This window comes from Sinocyclocheilus rhinocerous, unplaced genomic scaffold (assembly GCF_001515625.1).
Source record: "Sinocyclocheilus rhinocerous isolate Xijiao unplaced genomic scaffold, SAMN03320098_v1.1 scaffold186, whole genome shotgun sequence".
Classification (NCBI taxonomy): domain Eukaryota; kingdom Metazoa; phylum Chordata; class Actinopteri; order Cypriniformes; family Cyprinidae; genus Sinocyclocheilus; species Sinocyclocheilus rhinocerous.
The window spans coordinates 21,175-39,976 of NW_015662005.1; the positions used below are offsets into that span (position 1 = coordinate 21,175).

Genomic DNA, 18,802 nt, shown 5'->3' on the forward strand with positions numbered 1-18,802 from the left:
AATGTGTTACGTTACTTTTGCGTTACTTTTACAATCTGGACAGGGCTTGCTTTTTTGTTTTTAAAATAAAAAAGTTCTATTTTTGGCAAATATAAAAGCCTTTTCACACCAAAAGTGAAATGAATAAGCCTCGGGCTGAAGGGAAAGTAAATTTACGTCTGTACAGTAGAATGCAGAAGAAGAAATTTCAACACACTTCAGCAATAAAAAAAAGACACACAAATGTTTGTCTAGAGTAACTTTTGCTTATTAGTGTGGTTGAACTGGATCATCGAAGGTCAGAAGCAAAGACATTGTTTAATAGAATGGGATTAAATACATAAAGTATATTTGTGTTGTTTAACATTTAATTATTGCAGGTTTGCGTCATATTCTGAGTTGCATTATTTTTATTCATTTTGAGGAATACTGAATCTGTGTTTTTTTTTTTGTGAGTGAGATGAATTAATGCATATTCATATTTATTTTAGAACTACATTAACATCTTCTGATTTCTCTCAACATGGGGACAGGAGAGCTGTCAATCAATAACTTGGGAAAAAAAGTAACTCAGATATTCTCTTGTAAATTAAAAAGTAATGCGTTACTTTACTAGTTACTTGAAAAAAGTAATCTGATTACGTAACTCGCGTTACTTGTAATGCGTTACCCCCAACACTGGCTGTGCGTTTATGCCAAGCGTGTACATTCTCTCTATTTAAGGCTCTGCTTCAACATACAGTACCAATAAATTAAGTGTTCTTCAGTGAGGATTTACGCTTTGAGGAGAGCCTGGAGGTTGTTTGACATTTCAGGCTCTGACTCTTTATGTTGACACCGGACACCAATGAGGGTTTTGGTAATTAAGTGTGACATTTACAACATTCATCTGGTCATTACAGGATATTACAAGTGAGCGTTCAACCAGTGTTTTATGGTGTGTGTATTTCTACTACATATGTGTACGTGTGACTCAAAGAGACGCCACTGACCATGTTGTGAGATGTTTGAGAAGTCTGTGATGATTTTCGAAGGCTTCTTCCTCTTGTTGGTTGGAGCAGGTGTTCCAGAGACAGGCATCGCTGCAATCTGAGGGAGGAAATTAAATCTGAAATAAATTGGTAGGGAAAGATGGGAAAAGATGTCATGTGCATTTACTGATAAATTGTAATATATTTAGGTGTGAGTTTTGCATGATCATACATCACCCAAAATAATATTATAAGGAATCAGAATGATAAAAAATAAAAGGGTAAACCTAGCCTAAAATATATTAAATGCATCTGATATCATTTTTAATGATCTGTAAAATTTGTAATAATCTTATGATTTTCAAGTCTTATTTCTCAACTAATTCAAATAATTATTACATTAGATTAACTAAAAAGACTAACAACAACATGCCACTAGGGGCCTCCTGCCCCAATTCAGAGGGGCTTATTTTAGCCCAGGAGTCTCACTTTAACTTTTCACTTCAATATAAACGTATCAATCAATAATAATATTTATTACATAACATAAATGCTTTTAACCCTACATAACATAACTGTGGTGGAAGAGGGACATCTTGTGTCATATTCCCTATTCTCACACTACAATGTTTAGGTTTGTTTAATATTTTTTATTATCTTTAGATTTGTGTGTGTGTGTGTGTGTGTGTGTCTGTGTTTTATTTTTTTCTGTCTGTTTTTGACATCTAAAGTATTTAGATCAAGTAAAACCAGGAGGACATTAACAGCAACAGTTAGCTTTGTATTTTTCTAGAATGGCTTTCTATTCTTGATTTTTATTTTTTTTTTTGACTGAATATTTAAAGTGTCTCATTAATTCTAACATTTACAACATAAAATGCATATTTAAATTATGGTAAATTGGTAAAATTTTAAATTCCAACACAGACACCGGTCTCTTGTTGCAAAGTGGGGTATTTTTGTTTTAGCAAACTAAATAAATCCACCGTGTTCAACTGGTCAGCAAATTCTTCAAATGCCCTGCCGAAGCGTTGCAATGGTAAGCTTGAAGTAGTCTGAACGCCATATTGAACACATTTCTACATTTGAACTTACCAAAAAAGTAAACAAATGAATAATAATAATTCAGTAAGGACCTCAGAGTTAACTCATTAACAATGACATAAATTCATTTAAGTAGGAGAATGTGAGTTTTTTTTTTTATTTGTGTTTATATATAATTAATTTATCATTTTATATGTTTACGTGAAGACGACCCAGTGCTATGTCAGTGTTTATTAGATCTGTGTGATTTATGATATGCAGCTAGAGGCAGCTCTATCCAAGAACATCATATATTTTTACAGTTTGCAAACAATAAATCATCTCGACATACTCTAACCCCTCAGTACCAGCCTGTCCAGATTAAGAGCTCATTATAACATTTTATCACCTGCTTTTCTCCCTGTGCAATCAGGAAAGCCAAACAGCACAATGATTCCTCTTACCTGTGACCAAAGAATCGATGTTTCAGAAAACAAATCAAATCACAATTTGAATCAAAGGTTCCCTGGGGAACTGTTGAGGTTAATCCTGTTTCTTAGGGTTGGCTAGGATTCCACCAACTACTGCTCTCTTCAGCATCCCAGGAAGAGTGAAATCCTAGCAGCGGTTAGGAAAGGAGGTCTTTGGGGAGTGGGTGTAGTTCAGTGTGTTACAGACAGCACAGGGACAGACCGAGCTGATGGTGAGGAGATACTTTTCTTGCAGACAGTTTTTTGTCTAAATATAGAGCAACGAAGAGCAAGGCGTTTCCAGAGAGGACCAGTAAAAAGATGAATTAAGTCCCTATATCTTATTTCAGTCACTTACCCTCAGTGTTTTTCATATGTTTGTGATTGTGTATTGCCATTTTTAACCGAATACTGAATGACGTTCATAAACATGAAATGAACTGTTCTTGAACATTGCACTTTCAACTTATTTTTAAACATATTTGCGCAATTTAATTACATCTAACTTTGACTTTCACAAACGTTTAGGTAAAATATTGCAAATATTGTTCCCGTTCTGATTAAAATATTTCAGTAACATTGCAGCAGTTCGTATAATGTTTACTTTGTCAACAATATTTACCAATTTTGTACATTTATTGTAATATTTTATTGTGTATGTTGTAGGGGTTGCACTGACTAATCCACTAGTCGACTAGTCGACTTCAGTGCTCTGCCATGACGCTTTAAGCTTGACGTCGACTAGTCGCTGGTCCTATAGAGGGCGCAACAGGATAAGACATTTTTGAAGGACTTCCACATTTACGCTCTGTTTCCCAACAGTTCAAATGACAAATAAATGCATACTCTGAAAGCGCTCCACAATACTATCCGTAGTCATGATGTCAGTGGGTTTAAGAGGTTTGCATTGAAAGTCAAGAGCTCTGGTAGGCATGCTGGACCAACTGGGAGATAGCGGCAGAGTCGAGCTTCAGTGTGGCTCACATGTAACAAGGCTAAGGCCCCTTTAAGGCCCCTTGAATGTTAGCATCCCCACTCTTTTACACTTTGCAGACTGGCTTGAATACGAGCTGAAAATACAGGAGAGTGGTTTTGAGTTTCTTGGCGAAGACAGAAAGGAACGCCCTGACCAGAAGAGAGACAGGCGCAAAGACTTTAAGTCCACCAAGACAGCAGCTATATTTCACAGCGCAGACCCTGCTCCCAATACCACATCATATGTGCCTCGACTGGAACTGTGTGCAGCTCTTACAGGTGCACAATTAGCTTTCTTACTAGCTAAAGAGCTTACTCTGAACATTAAATCCTTTGTACTCTGGACTGATTGCACTACAGTTCTGACATGGATTCAGTCGGAATCCTGCCGTTACAAAGTATTCGTGGGCACCAGAATTGCCGAAATACAGGAACTTACAAGTGCACACACCTGGCGGTATGTGGAATCCATCAATAACCCAGCTGACTACATTACTCGTGGGGTGTTGTGCACAAGGTGTTTGTCACAGCTCCAGACTTATTTGTTCATTAATGACGTCATCAGCGACTAGTCGACTTCGACTCGACTTTCATCACATAAAAGTCGACTTCAAAAAATCGTTGTTCAACCCCTAGTATGTTGCACAGTAAGTGTTGTATCAAACTATTACACTATTTGTTTTATTTCAATGGAATTAATGGTTAAAATCATACCCTTTTGTTCTAAATTCATAAAATGGGATTGTTGCTATTGTGCTTCAATATATTTTTCGTGGTTCCCACTTTGAGAAGCAGACTTGTATATAGCCTATTTGACAGACAACCAGAATGAAGACATATTGCTTGAGATTATTTACAGTTTAGAGCCTGCAGTGTAAACTTTAATATGCACATGCAAAAAAGAGTTCCAGTCTATCACAGTGAATCCGCTGAATGTCAAACAAAAAAAACAAAAAAAATGTACCTCTTTTAAGGAAGAGCATACAACAGAACTTACTTGAAGCAACATTTCACAAATCGCAGGATCAGGAAATGCATATCAATGTGTTTTTCTTATAACCACATTGCTTAAAACAGTCTGTAGGCCTATTTAGTTGGTCCCGAACCGGACAGAGACCCTGAGAGGAGCACCTGCAGTACTGTGTATCACCAGCAGGGGCGTCAAAAGGGTGAAAGAATGTGGCTCATGACGGAAATACAGACTTGTGGCTAAAGTTAGCACCAGATATCTTGTGACATATGATGGTGGGGTATAGACCAGAGGGTCAGAAGGCAGTTCACCTTATGAGTGGAGGTAAGATTACACTGCCAAAGCTAAGCTGTGTAAAGTTATTCACAACAGTAGAACTTAAGTCCTACCTCTAAAAACCTACCTCTTGAATATAAGCATGACGATTAATTTTTACATACATATATATATATATATATATATATATATATACCGTATATATATATAATAAAGTTTTATATATATTTGTACATGATAAAAATAAAAGTTTTACTTGTTATGTGCACTCTTAGGCAAGTTGTGTAACCAGACAAGCCTTTCATTCAGTGTGGTAAACTCGAACTACTTAATTTTCAGTATTGCGCAACATCGCCACTCAGGGGGTGTTAGGTTTACTGCATGTCCTTCAGCATGACGTTGTAAAATTCCATAAAAGTAAATATATTATTTTATATGGAACTGTGAGCTCTAAAACAGTGGGCATGACCATTATATGATAGTCGCCATATTTATATGTGTAGATTATTCCAACATATACTTGAGAGTAGGGGCGTAGATTACGCGGGGGATGCGGGGGACTTTTTTATATCACGTAAATTCGTCCCCTGCACTTTTTCGGGCAAGTGTGTTCGCATAGAGGTTTTCAAGAGCCGGTGTGAATAAATATAGATTTAAATGCAAAGAGACAGTATAGTCTGTGCATGATCTGATGTTTTATTCGGACCCAGAATAAGGCGAGATGAACATCACAGAGCGCTAAACACTCCATGCAGGAGCTACGAACAACAAAGAAAATAGAATAATAAAAAACAAACATCATTTCTAAATTTATTTTCATTGCTCTACATTAAAATCATACAGTACAAATTCGTTCACATATTCCCAAAATCCAGTAATCCATTAGACTTTCCATTTTCTCACATTCAACCATTTGCATTGTACATAATTCCTCTTTAAACTTCAAATAGCCCAAAGCACTAAATGTAAATGTTTTAAAATAATTACAATGTTTTCCGAATATTTAACGCAAACATAACACATTTACTAAAGAATTAAAGCTTTAAAATTGCTGTGTAGATGCATGACATACATTCTGACAGTCCTATTAGAACACACTTATGAAAATTAATATTTTAGTGTATAACACTATCTAATTTCCCAAAAAAGTGAAAAAGGCAGTTTCCTCTCTATTTTTGCTTTTAAATTTTATATCAGTTTTATATCTTGCTTCATACCTCCCATATCCATACCTCCCACTTTCTACTTGACAACAAGGTACATTATAGCTTTACATCCGATCAACCTTCTTATCCTTAGTAGAGAAATGGTACCCACCATTTCATGTTGTTTCATCCCACCAAAGCCATAGGGTATTTTCTCATAAAAAGCAAAGCAAGAAAAGTTCAACAAGGCATACAATTTCACAAATGCAGTTGAACAGCTCACACAAGTGATTGAAATGGATGTCATACCTGTTTGGCAAAAGCATCATTCACAATGAGAGCAAGCACCAGGGAAAGTGGTCAGATGTCACATTCGCATAATATGTCATAAAGATAAAGCAGCGCTTTCAGAATTTGTCATCTAGTGTAGTTTTTTCAGCTGTCATATGAAAAAGCCCCAGCACAATTCCCTGCAGTGGAGTTCACATGCCTTTCTAAATGCTTAGTCAAAACCTCGGCATACGCAGCATTATGAGGATAAAATGAGCACATGCATCAAGCATACTGATCCTCGTCAAACAAGAAGCATAGGCTTTTGTGCAATGCTCTAGACAGACACAGGCCTACAGTCCAACCTCAAGAGATGTTTAGAGAGATAAAGAATGGATAACATCACAAGTAAAGGGCATGGCAGAGGCCAGAAGAGATAACAATTCAAGAGCAAGAGTAGAGCAAGGGGGTGGTTTGTACCATCTCTCCACTTGAGGATTTTTCTTTTTTTTCATTTCAAGCTGCTGTCACATTCTTTGTACACTTCTTTCATCTCTCTGTCACTGAGAATTTGATATAACTTGGGCAAATACATGTCTTGGAACATTCTATACCACTTGTACACAAATCTTCAATGATTCTGTGCTCCATCATCTTCTGTCACAGATGGATTCTGTAACATATATATAGTTTACTTACCCTTTATCACTCCATCCTTATGGCCCCAAGAGAAAAAAAATAGCAAAACAATTGATTATTATCACTTATTTTCATTGTGGCCTCAGTACATATAATGTCAAACCCGATTATTATTAGACATTAATGCCATTATTTTATTTAGTTGCTCTCACAAGTAATTACTCTGTGCAGTTCTTTCTGTGGGTTAAACATGTTGATTTGGTGTAAAATAAATGAGATGTGAATTGAAATAGAAACATGAATCATAGTACATAAATATCTCAACATTGTGAAGAAACTGAACAATACATATACAGATGTAGGCATCTATGATGTTGCTGCATACTCTATTTTTTAATAATTGTGACTGAAAATTGTGAACATGCAAAAAAAAAAATTATTTGACTGATGTTTTTTCTTATATTACTGTAGTCTAACAATTCATTTAGCAGAACAGAGCTCAAGTGCTCTTTCCCAGGGTGGTAATTACTGTCACAGTGGATTCTCAGTAACGTATGGAGCCAGGCCTCCACACATTTGGTTGCAGACCCATGCTTGACGTACTGAAGCGGGGTCTGGGTACCCGTAGGTTCTGGCTGCTCCCAGACCCTGAGGATTGCACACCAGCAGACAGGGGACTCAGCTCAGAGGCACTCTTAAACTGCTTGGCTGCTTGGAATGGGGTGTAGGCCTGCCCAGGAGTGGGTTGTGGGATGGGCACTGAATTGGTCACAGGGGCAGAGGATATTTTGGGGAGAGCAGGCAGGGCTGCTGTCGGGGTAGGGGGTGGTGGCGAGAATGGCGCTGCAGGTCTTGGAGCAACAGGAGGTGGGGAAGTGACATCACTGCGCCACATCGGCTCACCGAGAGTTGTGGCAGAGCGAGGGGCGATTACAGTAGGTGTCAGAGATGTGGGTACAGACATGGGAGTAGGTGTGGAGAAACGTTTGATTTCATACACACGGCTTGATTTAACAGGGACCTGCTTTGGTCCATTAAGGGAATTACCTGTCATGACAACACCATTCTGCTGCTGCTGATAAGCGGCAGTGTTTTGAGGGACTCCACCTCCATAACTGAACAAAGATGAGTTGAGCCGGTATGGCTGCCTGCTCACAAAGTCAAGAGCCTTTATACCCTGTTTGCGTTGGCCAGGCACTGTTTTAACCCCAACTTTGTTTGCATCATTAGCCTTGGTGCCACGCTGGGCCACTGGAGGGCAAGAAGGTGACAGCAGTGGATTATAATTAATGGGTGGTGGGGCTCGGATGTTTGGAGTGTATTTCCAGTGAGCTGGGAGGGAGGGTGTAGGTGAAGGATCACGAGGATGCGCTGGAGATTTGGGCTGTTTATCCACCACATAGCGGTCCATGCGACTCTGTCTGCGTGCAAACAGCTCCGCACCTTTACCTTGCATCTGAGGCATCTCAGGAGCTGGATGAGCTGGTTTAGGAGCCACTGGTGGTGGCATCTTGTGCCTCTGTGCCTGCATGAAGTTGCAAGCTTCTGCACCCAGGTTGAGAAAATCTTCTTCGGGGCCAGACTCAAACCCAGCCTCTACACCCAAACAGGACCTGTCATCCAAGTTCTGCACTAGAGACATTAGCTCAGGGTTGTAAGATGGAGCCTTCTTCTCCTCATTAGCACTGAACATTGGTTTCTTGGTGCCATGACGACGAGCATCCTGCAGGATGCCAGTGCGGCCAGCAGGGACTGAGACCCGCTGCTCTCGAGAAGAGATCCCATCAGTGGAGTTGGAGAGAGAATACTGCTGGGCAACTGGTGCATTTGGTGTTCCTGGATTAGTGGATGCCACAGAAATGTATGGGTTGAAGGAGACTTTGTGTGCTGGGGAAGATTGCACATTTGGTGTTGCAGGAGCAAAGGCATGGACAGGAGCAGGGGCAGGGGCATTGGGAAGACCTGGGGCATTTGTGAACGGGGGAGAGAAAGGCTGTGCTGGCACATGAACTTGTGGAGGTGGCTGATATTGGGTACAAACCACATGATGGTACGGAGGACTGAGTGGCATTACCTGTGTTTGGGGAGGAGAGTAAGGCTGAGCCATACCAGAAGGGCAACTCAAATATGTTACATGAGAAGATGTTGGAGAAAAAGGGGCTGAGGTGCTGGAATAGTTTGGGGAGTAGAGTGGAGCATTTGAAGTAGGAGGAGAAAATGGACCTGAAGTGATTGAGGATGGAGAACGCACAGAGGAAGGACCATTGTAGGTGGCTGGTCTGGCAGGGATATACAGTGATGTTGTAGAGATGGCTTTCTTCCCTTCTGAGCCAGCAGGAGAGAAGGGAGTTGGAATATTTGCCACAGACACAGCCTGAGCCTGTGATCCAGCCTTTTTGGCAGGGCTGGGCCTGAAGACTACTGGAGCAGTTGCTGCTCGGTGGCTCACATAACCAGAGGCAAATGGCCTGGCAGTTCTGTTGTGCACTGAGCTGGCAGCCGATGAGTCTGCTTGCTCTGGTAATGCTCCTGCCATGGATGGCATAGGTGTCTGTGACAACACAACACTTGTCCTGCTCACCACCAAAGGTTCCCCGTTTACCATACTGTTACTATGAGAAGTTAGGGGTGTGACTGGAGTAACTGGGGTATATGTCAGGGTTGAGTCTCCCTGATACTGTGGCATGGAGAAAGCAGTGGGCGTAACCAGATTTGACTTATGTTCTTCTGCTCTTTTCCTCTGTTGTTCAAAAAGCTGGGCTCCTTTTCCTGAAGTGGCATTTAGGCCTGGACTATTCTCTGCATTTCTGTCAGGCACAACACATGCTGAAGTTCTCTTGTCTAGAATGTCCAGGTAACCACTATCCCAAGTAGGGTCTGGTGCAGCAGAAAAACCGTCTTCGTCAAGTTCAGATTCGCTCCCAGGAAACAGGCTTTCATCCTCGGTTTCTCCCTCTGTGTTACTACAGCTTTCTCCGTCTACGCTGCCAAAGCAGGTGAGAGTATACTTCTTGGCACGCTGGCGTCGCTTCTTGAACATAAGCACACCTTTAGAATGAGGATTAGGAGCATCTGTCAAGAGCGAAGCAATAGTTCTGCATTTGGATCGGGCCTCCTTCACCTGCTTATCTTGTACACTCTCACCTCTGTGTAGCTCTATGGAGAGAAAGAAAATGTCTGTATCAATCAGCGAGAAATACTTTCAGTGGTCTTTACTTTAACCAATAGTATAATTTGTAATATAATTTTAAACAACTTAAACATAATGATGATGCACATTTATTATGTATTTAAAGTATAATATACTGCATCTTAATATGTTTTTTTTTACAGTGAGTATCACTGAATAACATTATTTTTCCATTCTGCATTATGGAATGAAAACTTTAACTGAACAGGCCTGTTAGCAGGCCTTGACTGAACAAATCTATAAAGTGACACTTATGGCTTTTATATAACATCAACTTTGGTGATGAATGGGCAACATTAAACATAAAGTCATCAAACAAAGTCACAACTTTAATAAATCAAGCTGGCATTGTAATGATTGGAACACATTTTCTAGTTGAGTCAGAATAGCTCTGATATTAGACACTAAAATGCAGTGGGTTAGATACTGAAATGTCTGGGACCAAAATCCTCATGGTAAATTACTGAGCTCATCCTTCTCTACAAATAGCCCATCACATTCTAACAGCTTGAGCAAGTAACCCCTGGGGATCCAGGATCTATATTAAAAGAGGGAAACGGAATCTGATATTTCAATTAAAACAAACCAAAAATAAAAACAAAAACCTCAAGAGTACAGTATTTTTGCTAAGATATTCTCTTTCTAATCTGGAGAGCCTCAAAACATCTTCAACGTTGGATCAATTTATGAAGTTAAAAATATTCTTTTTCAATTTATAAAATTAAAAATATTCTTATTTAAACGGTCCAAATGAAGAAATAAATGTGCTTTTGATTATAATTATCTGTCCAGACTTCTAATTAGACAGTACAAATAACTGTTCAACAAACAGAGGTTAACCCTTACATACCTGCTAGCATCAAAATATGTGACATAAAAATATGTTTAATGAGAAATGGTTGCTATATCTGAGATGATTTCAGCATTTTAGTTTTCAATATCAAAAAATACAAGTAAGTCAAACTTACACAAAAACATATCAAAATTGATCTTTGTAAATCCAAGATCATGTAAATAATACCTCTGTGCTATCCATCACCTTGTCTCACCTTTCTCATTTTAACTATAATGTTGGATCATTTAAACAGAAAACAAGCCCCCTATCTCTCTAAAGCTCTACAGAAGCCATCAGGACTCTACCTGCATAGATGTGTCCTTCATGTTCAACCTCTCCAGGAGATGTAAAGCTCCTCATGTTGTTCAGCATAAAAACTGTGTTCCCAAGCCAGCCTTACTGGCAGGACACACACAAACACATCAGTGGAGCTCAGCCAGCAATACTTGGGTGCTCTGCCCACACTGGTATGAAATCAGCCAGTCCGTAGCCTGAGGTCAAGCCTTTTAAAGACCTTTTGTCAAACCACAAGACCCTGTCACAGGCCCAAAGAAACCCCATTATGTCATTCAAGCTATTTTGGTCGGTGAACAGAGCTAACGGACATTTCCCACCTGTTTTTGCACACCTCGGCCTCTTCTTGGATAGGCTGGCTTAAGCTGAGTGTCATGTGGGGTCATGCTGACATCTCCAACCACCACAATGACTTGACAAGATGACAAGTACTGCCAATTAGATGTGATTGAGACTCTGAAGGCTACATCGAGGCAACATTTGACTAATTGTATAGGTCAACCTCTTTATCATCACTGAACAGTATTTAACAGTCAATTATCTGTTATCTTCTATATTTCTTGCTTTTGCAATTACTTCAAATACCCCATTTTGACAATTATGAGTCATTAACCACAGTTGTGTCACACTAAAATAATTCCTCCACAAAAGCTATTTAATCTTTGTTCGCTATCTATTCTGAGACACAAAGATATATAATATCAGCTGCCGATCGGTACATTCACAATATTTTATACCATGCTCTTTCAACCTCCCACTGTGCTGTCATAGTAACAGGTGCGCACGCTTCGGCTTCTCTTCTTACCAAGGCTGTCTGAATGCCCTGGCTTATTCTGTAATTTCACCACTAACAGTGACAGAGAAGAGCAGCTGTCATGGACCCTTATCCTCACTGCATTAATGTCTCTAGCCTCAGTGAGACGCACATACATACAAGAGAATTCACAAACAAGAGTTCTAGATGTTCAGAATTCTCAGTGGAGATACAGAATTAAACACAGAAACATGATTATTTACACGACCCTCAAAATGTCCCGTCAATTTTTGGAAAGCAAAATGACCTTCAGACTGAGTGTCGGCAGGGTGCCATTAGTTGAGGAGAAAGCCTTCCCAAAGGCTTTAGAGAGGGGAATTAGCACCCCATCAGCTACAGACACAAGATATATTGTTTGACTCTAATGAAGTTTCCAATATGTGTTTATCTTGCTATAAGAAGGAATGTAAAAAACAGACTCCTAATCCTCATCACATCATTAACTACATCATATTGACACCTGTGCGTATCTCATATTTAAGGTCAGATTTTTAACCTTTGAGAAGGATAAGCTTTCAGTTCACTGAATAGTGACTCAAGCCATATGATACTCCGTAAAAATCGGCCCTTTGCTTCAGCAGAAATAGATATGACTATAATCTAATTTTTAAAAAAAGAAATAAATCCAGTTCCTGAACCACTTACAACAGAAGTACCAGAAGTATATCAGCCTTGGAGTCAAAATATTGAGAATTACTCATTTGTCCCACATCTCTTGATAAATAATCAGCCTTAACATTTATCAGTCAGTGTAAGTTTAGGTTGACCCAAACCACTTTAATATGAATTTGTATTCTGTATAAGAATGGTTGATATCAATATACCCATTCATTAAAGACTTTCACAAAGTCCTTAATACTTTAAGTAGTGTTTAAAAAAAGAAATATAATATAATTTTTTATTGATCAAGTCCAGATCATTATTGGCTCTTAAAATCACATTATTAGCACAGACTGACCAGTTTAAATGAAGAGAATGAAATATCACTGACACTGGACAGCAACTGGACATGCCTTTACCAGCATGCAACAGCAGAGGCCTCTGTTATAGGCGTGAGTCAAGGGACAAATATAGTCTCTTGCTCACTTGAGTCCAGCCCCCTTCCTCTGCCCCGTTAAACCCTCAGTCAGGGGATATGAGGAACCCCCATCACCAACATTTGTATGAGCTCAATTATAAATCCCACACCACAAGCGTATGATTATTTCCGATTGAGCCATATGTATCTTTAATTACAATTTGTCATATGAACAACCAGATAATGATTCACAACATTCAAATTTCACAAGCCTTAAAAACGCAACATTTAGTATTTCAAGATTACCACACCTGAACGTAATGATAGTTACTTTCAGTTCATTCAGTAAATGATTTGTCAGACTGATTCAAACGGAACTCCTGTGTTTGTGATTCATTTTGAAGGATTCATGAAAAGAGACACCCCATAAGTATAATTTGTTAATTAATCAAACTATACTGGTCATGTTTGTTTTTCTCTTCAACCCGTGAACACAGCTCAATTTATGCCATAATTCTATTACTCTCAATTTGAGATTATAAAAACTAAAAAAACTATGGCAAATCCAGTAATTATATCAACCTCAAATGTACTTGCTTTGCTTTGTGACCAGATTTATTAATAAAAACAAATAAACTTCTGTGTGCCCTTACTCAAGAAAATCTATTTTAAGGGTCAACACACAGTATGCAGAATTTAATAGACTGACTTTTGCCTTAATTTTATCAAATATCACTGAACCCAGATTCACACTCTTTTCTGACATTAGAGATGGACTTCTATCTAGTGGATTTCTAAAGGTTAAATTTAACACAGTCCAGAAATAACGTATGAGGTAATGACTGAAATTCAGAAATGCTGAGCTCACTATTTATATTAACTCAAAAATAATTTTTTTTTTCTATTTACATAATTAAAATAAGTTAAAGCAACATAATTTAGTTTAATAAATCCATTTGTGATTTGGACTACATTAATCAGTTTCTTGGTGTAAGGAAAAAACGCATAGCTTTAATTGTGTGCTATTGCTAGTTAATAGTTAACTGCTAGTCTGACAATTAACTTTACTTATTTATTTGATTCCATTATGTTACGACTACACAGTTGTGTCCATTTATTGTTTAAAAAAAAAATCAAAAGTAAAGTTAATTACGTTCTGTCAGTTTTTTTTCTTTAAATCAATAAGAGTTTACGTTGTATTCAATTATGAAGTTTTTTTTTACTTTCTATTCATCAAAGAATCCAGAAAAAAAATCTTAAGCAGTTTTCAACACTGATAATAAGAAGAACATTTTCTTGAGCACCAAATATTAGAATGATTTCTGAAGGATCATGTGACAATGAAGACGTGAGTAATGACTATTTATATTTTTTAATATATTAAAATAGAAAACAGTTATTTTAAATTCTAATTATTTTACAATATTCCTGCAGCAATATTTTGCTATATTTTGATCAAATAAATGCAGCCTTGGTGAGCATAAGAGACTTTCAAAAACAACAACAAGAAAAATCTTATACCAACCCCAAACTTTTGAACAGTGTATATGCTATGTGAAAAAGATGATTGATTCTTACTAGCTTGCTTGGCCTTGTCCATGTACGTTACTGTGAGTTCTTCATCAACTGGGTTGTCCACAGGGCCCACCATGGGTACCATCTGTCTGTGAGATGCAAGCATGAGAACCTCTTTTGCCCGCTCTGGAGAAACAAGTGGAGGTGGGACAGTGGGGGGCTCCTGGAAGCCACTGTCCACTTCAGCAGCTCCTGATGGACTTTGGTCAGAATTCTCAGAGGAATTTTCAGCCTGGTGTGACCATTCATCCTGTGGGGATTGGTAGACTACCTCTCTGCGGGCCACCCCGGGCATTTCAGGCTGTTGCTGAGTCCCCATTCCCTCTAGATCAGATACAGGCCAGCTCTGTGTTTGAGGGTACATACAGACGTCCTGGGCGCTCTCATAGCCACTCATTTCCGAAGTCTCCTCCTCCTGGGGTGAGGCTTGGCCAGGGCTCTTGGCAGGAGAGCTACTGGGGCTTCGTCGTCTCTGTCTACGCTGCTTCTCTTGTGCCGCCACATCTGCGTCACTGTCTGTCTCACCGTAGTAAGCTTCACTGTCTGGAGGGGATGTAAGCCACTCGAGGCCACCGGTGGGGGACATGAGCGATGCTCTGTTGACACCGGACCGTTTAGAGGTAAGTGGAGGCGACAGGGCTCTCAAGGCTGCCTGGTACTCCTTATCAATACGCGGGGATGGGGCCCGACCCAGAAGCACCACTGACTGATATGCAGCTGGGGCCCTGAATGGAAAACACAGTGATTATCTTGAGTATAAATTTTATAGCATGACTAACAACTCCTTGTGATAATGATATCTCACTCTGACCTTTTAATTCGCAGATGGAGGGTTCCTCTGCCGCTATCAATCAGATTCATAGCCTCAGCATGAGACAGTGTTCCACAGGATACATCATTGATTGACACCAGCTCATCAGTCTCTCTGAGCCCAGCCCTGCAGGCCTTACTGCGCTTTCTCACCTTCAACAGCAGGAGGAGATAACGTCAGCACAAACTTTGTGTTGATTAGTTGCAGTGAGAGAAGATAAATAAATATCCAGCTGATTTTTACATTGTCACCCGCTTCTAGTTATAGTAGATATAGATATAGTAAGATATAGTAAGGATAGTAACTGGTAAATATCCCTCAAATTCATTGTTTTCATTCATTTAAGCTTATCATACTCTGGTTCACTCTTCATACTGTTACTTATAAGTCAGTGGGTTATCTGTATTTCTGAGTGGCAAGTGATGGTCTCACGTCACAGTTGTGGACTTTCCAGTGCTGGACTACATTATCACTGGCTACTTTTCATTGGTAAAGTACATAAACCTTTATTACACCTTAAAGGGTTAGTTCCCCCCCCCCAGTTCCCTCAGAACGTGGAAAGAGTAGACTAGACAGTCTCTGGCATTGCTCACCAATCCAAAATAGCCCTTAGATCAGGGAAAATGCATTGCACACAGTTGTCACTTAACAAATGGGGCATACTGTGCTTATAAGTATACACTGTGGCTGTAATTCTACTCAGTCCTGAAATAACATCCTCATTTACAGAACTGTGTGAGAATGCTTCTTTGAAATATCTGGATTCCAGAGGAAGCTAAACAAAAGCTGTCAATTAGATAAGAGTGAAGAGATGCACTGTGAAGCCAAGCAGGTTTATATGGAGCAGGAATGCTTGCAGCACACAGCCAAATAGCTCTCTTGAACTGCATTTATCAGCAGATAAAATAAGTGCTTTCTGGCCTGCAGTTGAAATATGATGTGACAGTATTATCTCATTAATTTGTGCCCTTATTAAATGGAAGATATGTAGGTGCTATATCTTAACTACATTTTCAGGCTTTGAAACATATGTTATGAATCCTTAATTTAAAAGGGCCGCAAAATGATATATGACAAACATATCTTTACACATGCTAGAATGGGCCACATTAGTATTTCACAGAAAATGTCCTCAATAACACTATACTCTTGACGGCTTATCAAGTGTTACATTCCTCACTGACACATGTTGAACAAGCATATCTGCTCAGTTAAGTCAGACACAATGCAATAGACACTGACTTTATATATTAATTAAATATAAAAATAAAGAAATAAAAGTAAAGAAAATGTTAATTTTATATAAATTATTTATATTTTTACATAATTAAATGTTTTAATTAAAATACATATATGTAAACAAATCTAAAATTGTTGTTCAAATGTGATTTTACTATGAGATATTTGCATGACAAGTAATTTATATAAATCACGTTATATATGTAATTTGTAAAATCACATTATCTAATTTGAACAATTGTTTTATTGAGGATATTTTTTGTTAAATACTCGTGTGGGTGATGTGGCCCATTCTAGCATGTGTGAGGATATTTGTCATATATCATTTTGGTATGAACTCGATAAGAACTATCTTTGGGGGCACTTTAAATGAAAAATAATTTGTATATGTATGTTTCAAAGCCTGAAAGTGCAATTAAGATAAATGTAGCAGCTATATATCTCATCTAATAATGCCGTTCATTAATAAGATAATACTGACACATCATAGTCCAACTTCTATGTAGTATGTAATATACATATTGCATATTGCTCATACACAAAAGTCAGACTAATTTAAATTTGAAGTTTCAGTGGATTTCAATAGCTTTACAGACCATTCATTAAAATATGAGACACATGATTCAGCATAACCAGGTATCCAATCCAACCATCCCCTTACCTTTGCCACTTGGAGTGGTTTCTGGTGCTCAGCTCCTCCTTGTAATCGGAAACCCCATGGTGCACCTCCTGACAGGGTCACCACTACCTCCTCTGCAACCATTTTTCTTTCGGTGATTCTGTGTCTCTCTTTTAATGTTTCTTGGCTCTTAGTTTCTTTCAATAGTCTCGTCCCATCCCTGGATGTTCAGTCCTCCACCGTTGCCTAGACTGCTTGCAGAGCTTCTGTCAGTCCTGAGAGGTGAGTGCAGACACACACCCCATGGGCTATGAGCATGTGTAGTGTGGGGAGAGCAAAAAGGGGGCGGGAGGAAGCAAGAACGGCTCTATCTCTCTCTTCGTTGGAGTGCTGGGTCGGTGGGTGGGGGTGCACGGTCTAGATCCAGGACCTCCTTCCTTCATCCTGCTGGCCACACTTGTCCTGTCAATCCACAGCCACATCCGAAAGATGCTGATAGACCCTCTAAAAATAAATACCCCAGCAGTCCCAAGAGCTTTATCTGTGAATGCCCTCAAAATGTGAATGGAGCTGTTAGGAGTTATAAGACCACATTGCAAATTAAAATTAACATTAAGGATGCTCATTAGACATTATAAATAAATGTTTGGCAAACTGGTTATTCCTAGGGGATTCATCAGCTAAATAATTGGGGACTTAATCATTTGATCTTAGATATAATGTTGCTTGACCAAAGATGTTTACGTGAAAATAATTTATTATAATCAGCTATTCTTTCATTTATAATTCAGACATTCTCAGTATTATTTGGTCATTTATCTTTAGCATTTTTTTTTTTTCAGATTTGTTGTTTTTATATGTTGTTTTTATTTTATCTTTTGCTATAGCATGATTTACAGCACCATCCAAACATATGATAATCTTCAGATAACATTTACCATTAACAGTTTTTTAGATGTTCTTAAAGGAATAGTTCACTCAAAAATAAAAATGTGCTGGAAAATGTATGCACCCTCAGGCCATCCAAGACGTTCATGAGTTTGTTTCTTCATCAGAACAGATTTGGCAAAATTTAGCATTGCATCACTTGCTCGCCAGTGGATCCCCTGCAGTGAATGGGTGCCGTCAGAATGAGAGTCCAAACAGCTAATAAAAACATCACAATCATCCACAAAACAACTCCAGTTCATCAATTAGGCATTTTATCTTTAAACCTTTACAAAAGTCCAGCCTATTGTCTTCTCAAATCAAAAATCCTTCAACATATTTCAACATATTTTGGACTGTTGTTGCTTTCAAACGTGATCTGGGCGTATTTCTCTCCTGATTCAGACTAGATCATTAATTTTTCACTGAAGAAAGCAATATTATGGATAGAGTACTCATATTTCAGCCGGAAGCTGAATTATAATATGCTGATTTATTACCAATGTTGGAAACAGTTGTGCTGCATAATATTACAAAAGAGTTCTATTTTGAATACACACTGCTGTTCTTTTTAACTTTTTATTCATCAAATAATCCTGAAAAAAGTATCCCAAAAAATATTAAGCAGCACAACTGCTTTCAACATTGATAACAAATAAGCATATCAGAATGGAGAAATTACTAGGCCCTACTGAAAATTCAGCTTTGCCACCACATGAATAATTCATTCTTCTGTATATATATATATATATATATATATAT

The 18,802-nt window shown here is 38.5% G+C and overlaps 2 protein-coding genes across 2 annotated transcripts in view; both read right to left on the bottom strand.

Moving 5' to 3' along the window:
• The window catches only part of LOC107727320 (myozenin-1-like), a 9,721-nt gene extending 7,107 nt beyond the window's left edge, over positions 1-2,614 (bottom strand). The window contains exons 1-2 of the mRNA XM_016537165.1: positions 2,438-2,614; positions 972-1,068 (exon numbers count right to left, since the gene is read on the bottom strand). Of these exons, the coding sequence (XP_016392651.1) occupies positions 972-1,059 (88 nt within the window). The 5' untranslated portion in view covers positions 1,060-1,068; positions 2,438-2,614. The remainder of the gene's footprint in view (positions 1-971; positions 1,069-2,437) is intronic.
• A 3,979-nt stretch (positions 2,615-6,593) lies between these two features.
• Positions 6,594-17,483, bottom strand: LOC107727319 (synaptopodin 2-like protein). Its single transcript, XM_016537164.1, has 4 exons — positions 17,156-17,483; positions 15,256-15,407; positions 14,448-15,169; positions 6,594-9,874 (listed from the first exon to the last, which is right to left on the bottom strand). The coding sequence occupies exons 1-4, from the start codon at positions 17,255-17,257 to the stop codon at positions 7,263-7,265; spliced, it is 3,588 nt and encodes a 1,195-aa protein (XP_016392650.1). The 5' UTR covers positions 17,258-17,483; the 3' UTR covers positions 6,594-7,262.
• Positions 17,484-18,802: the final 1,319 nt, after the last annotated feature.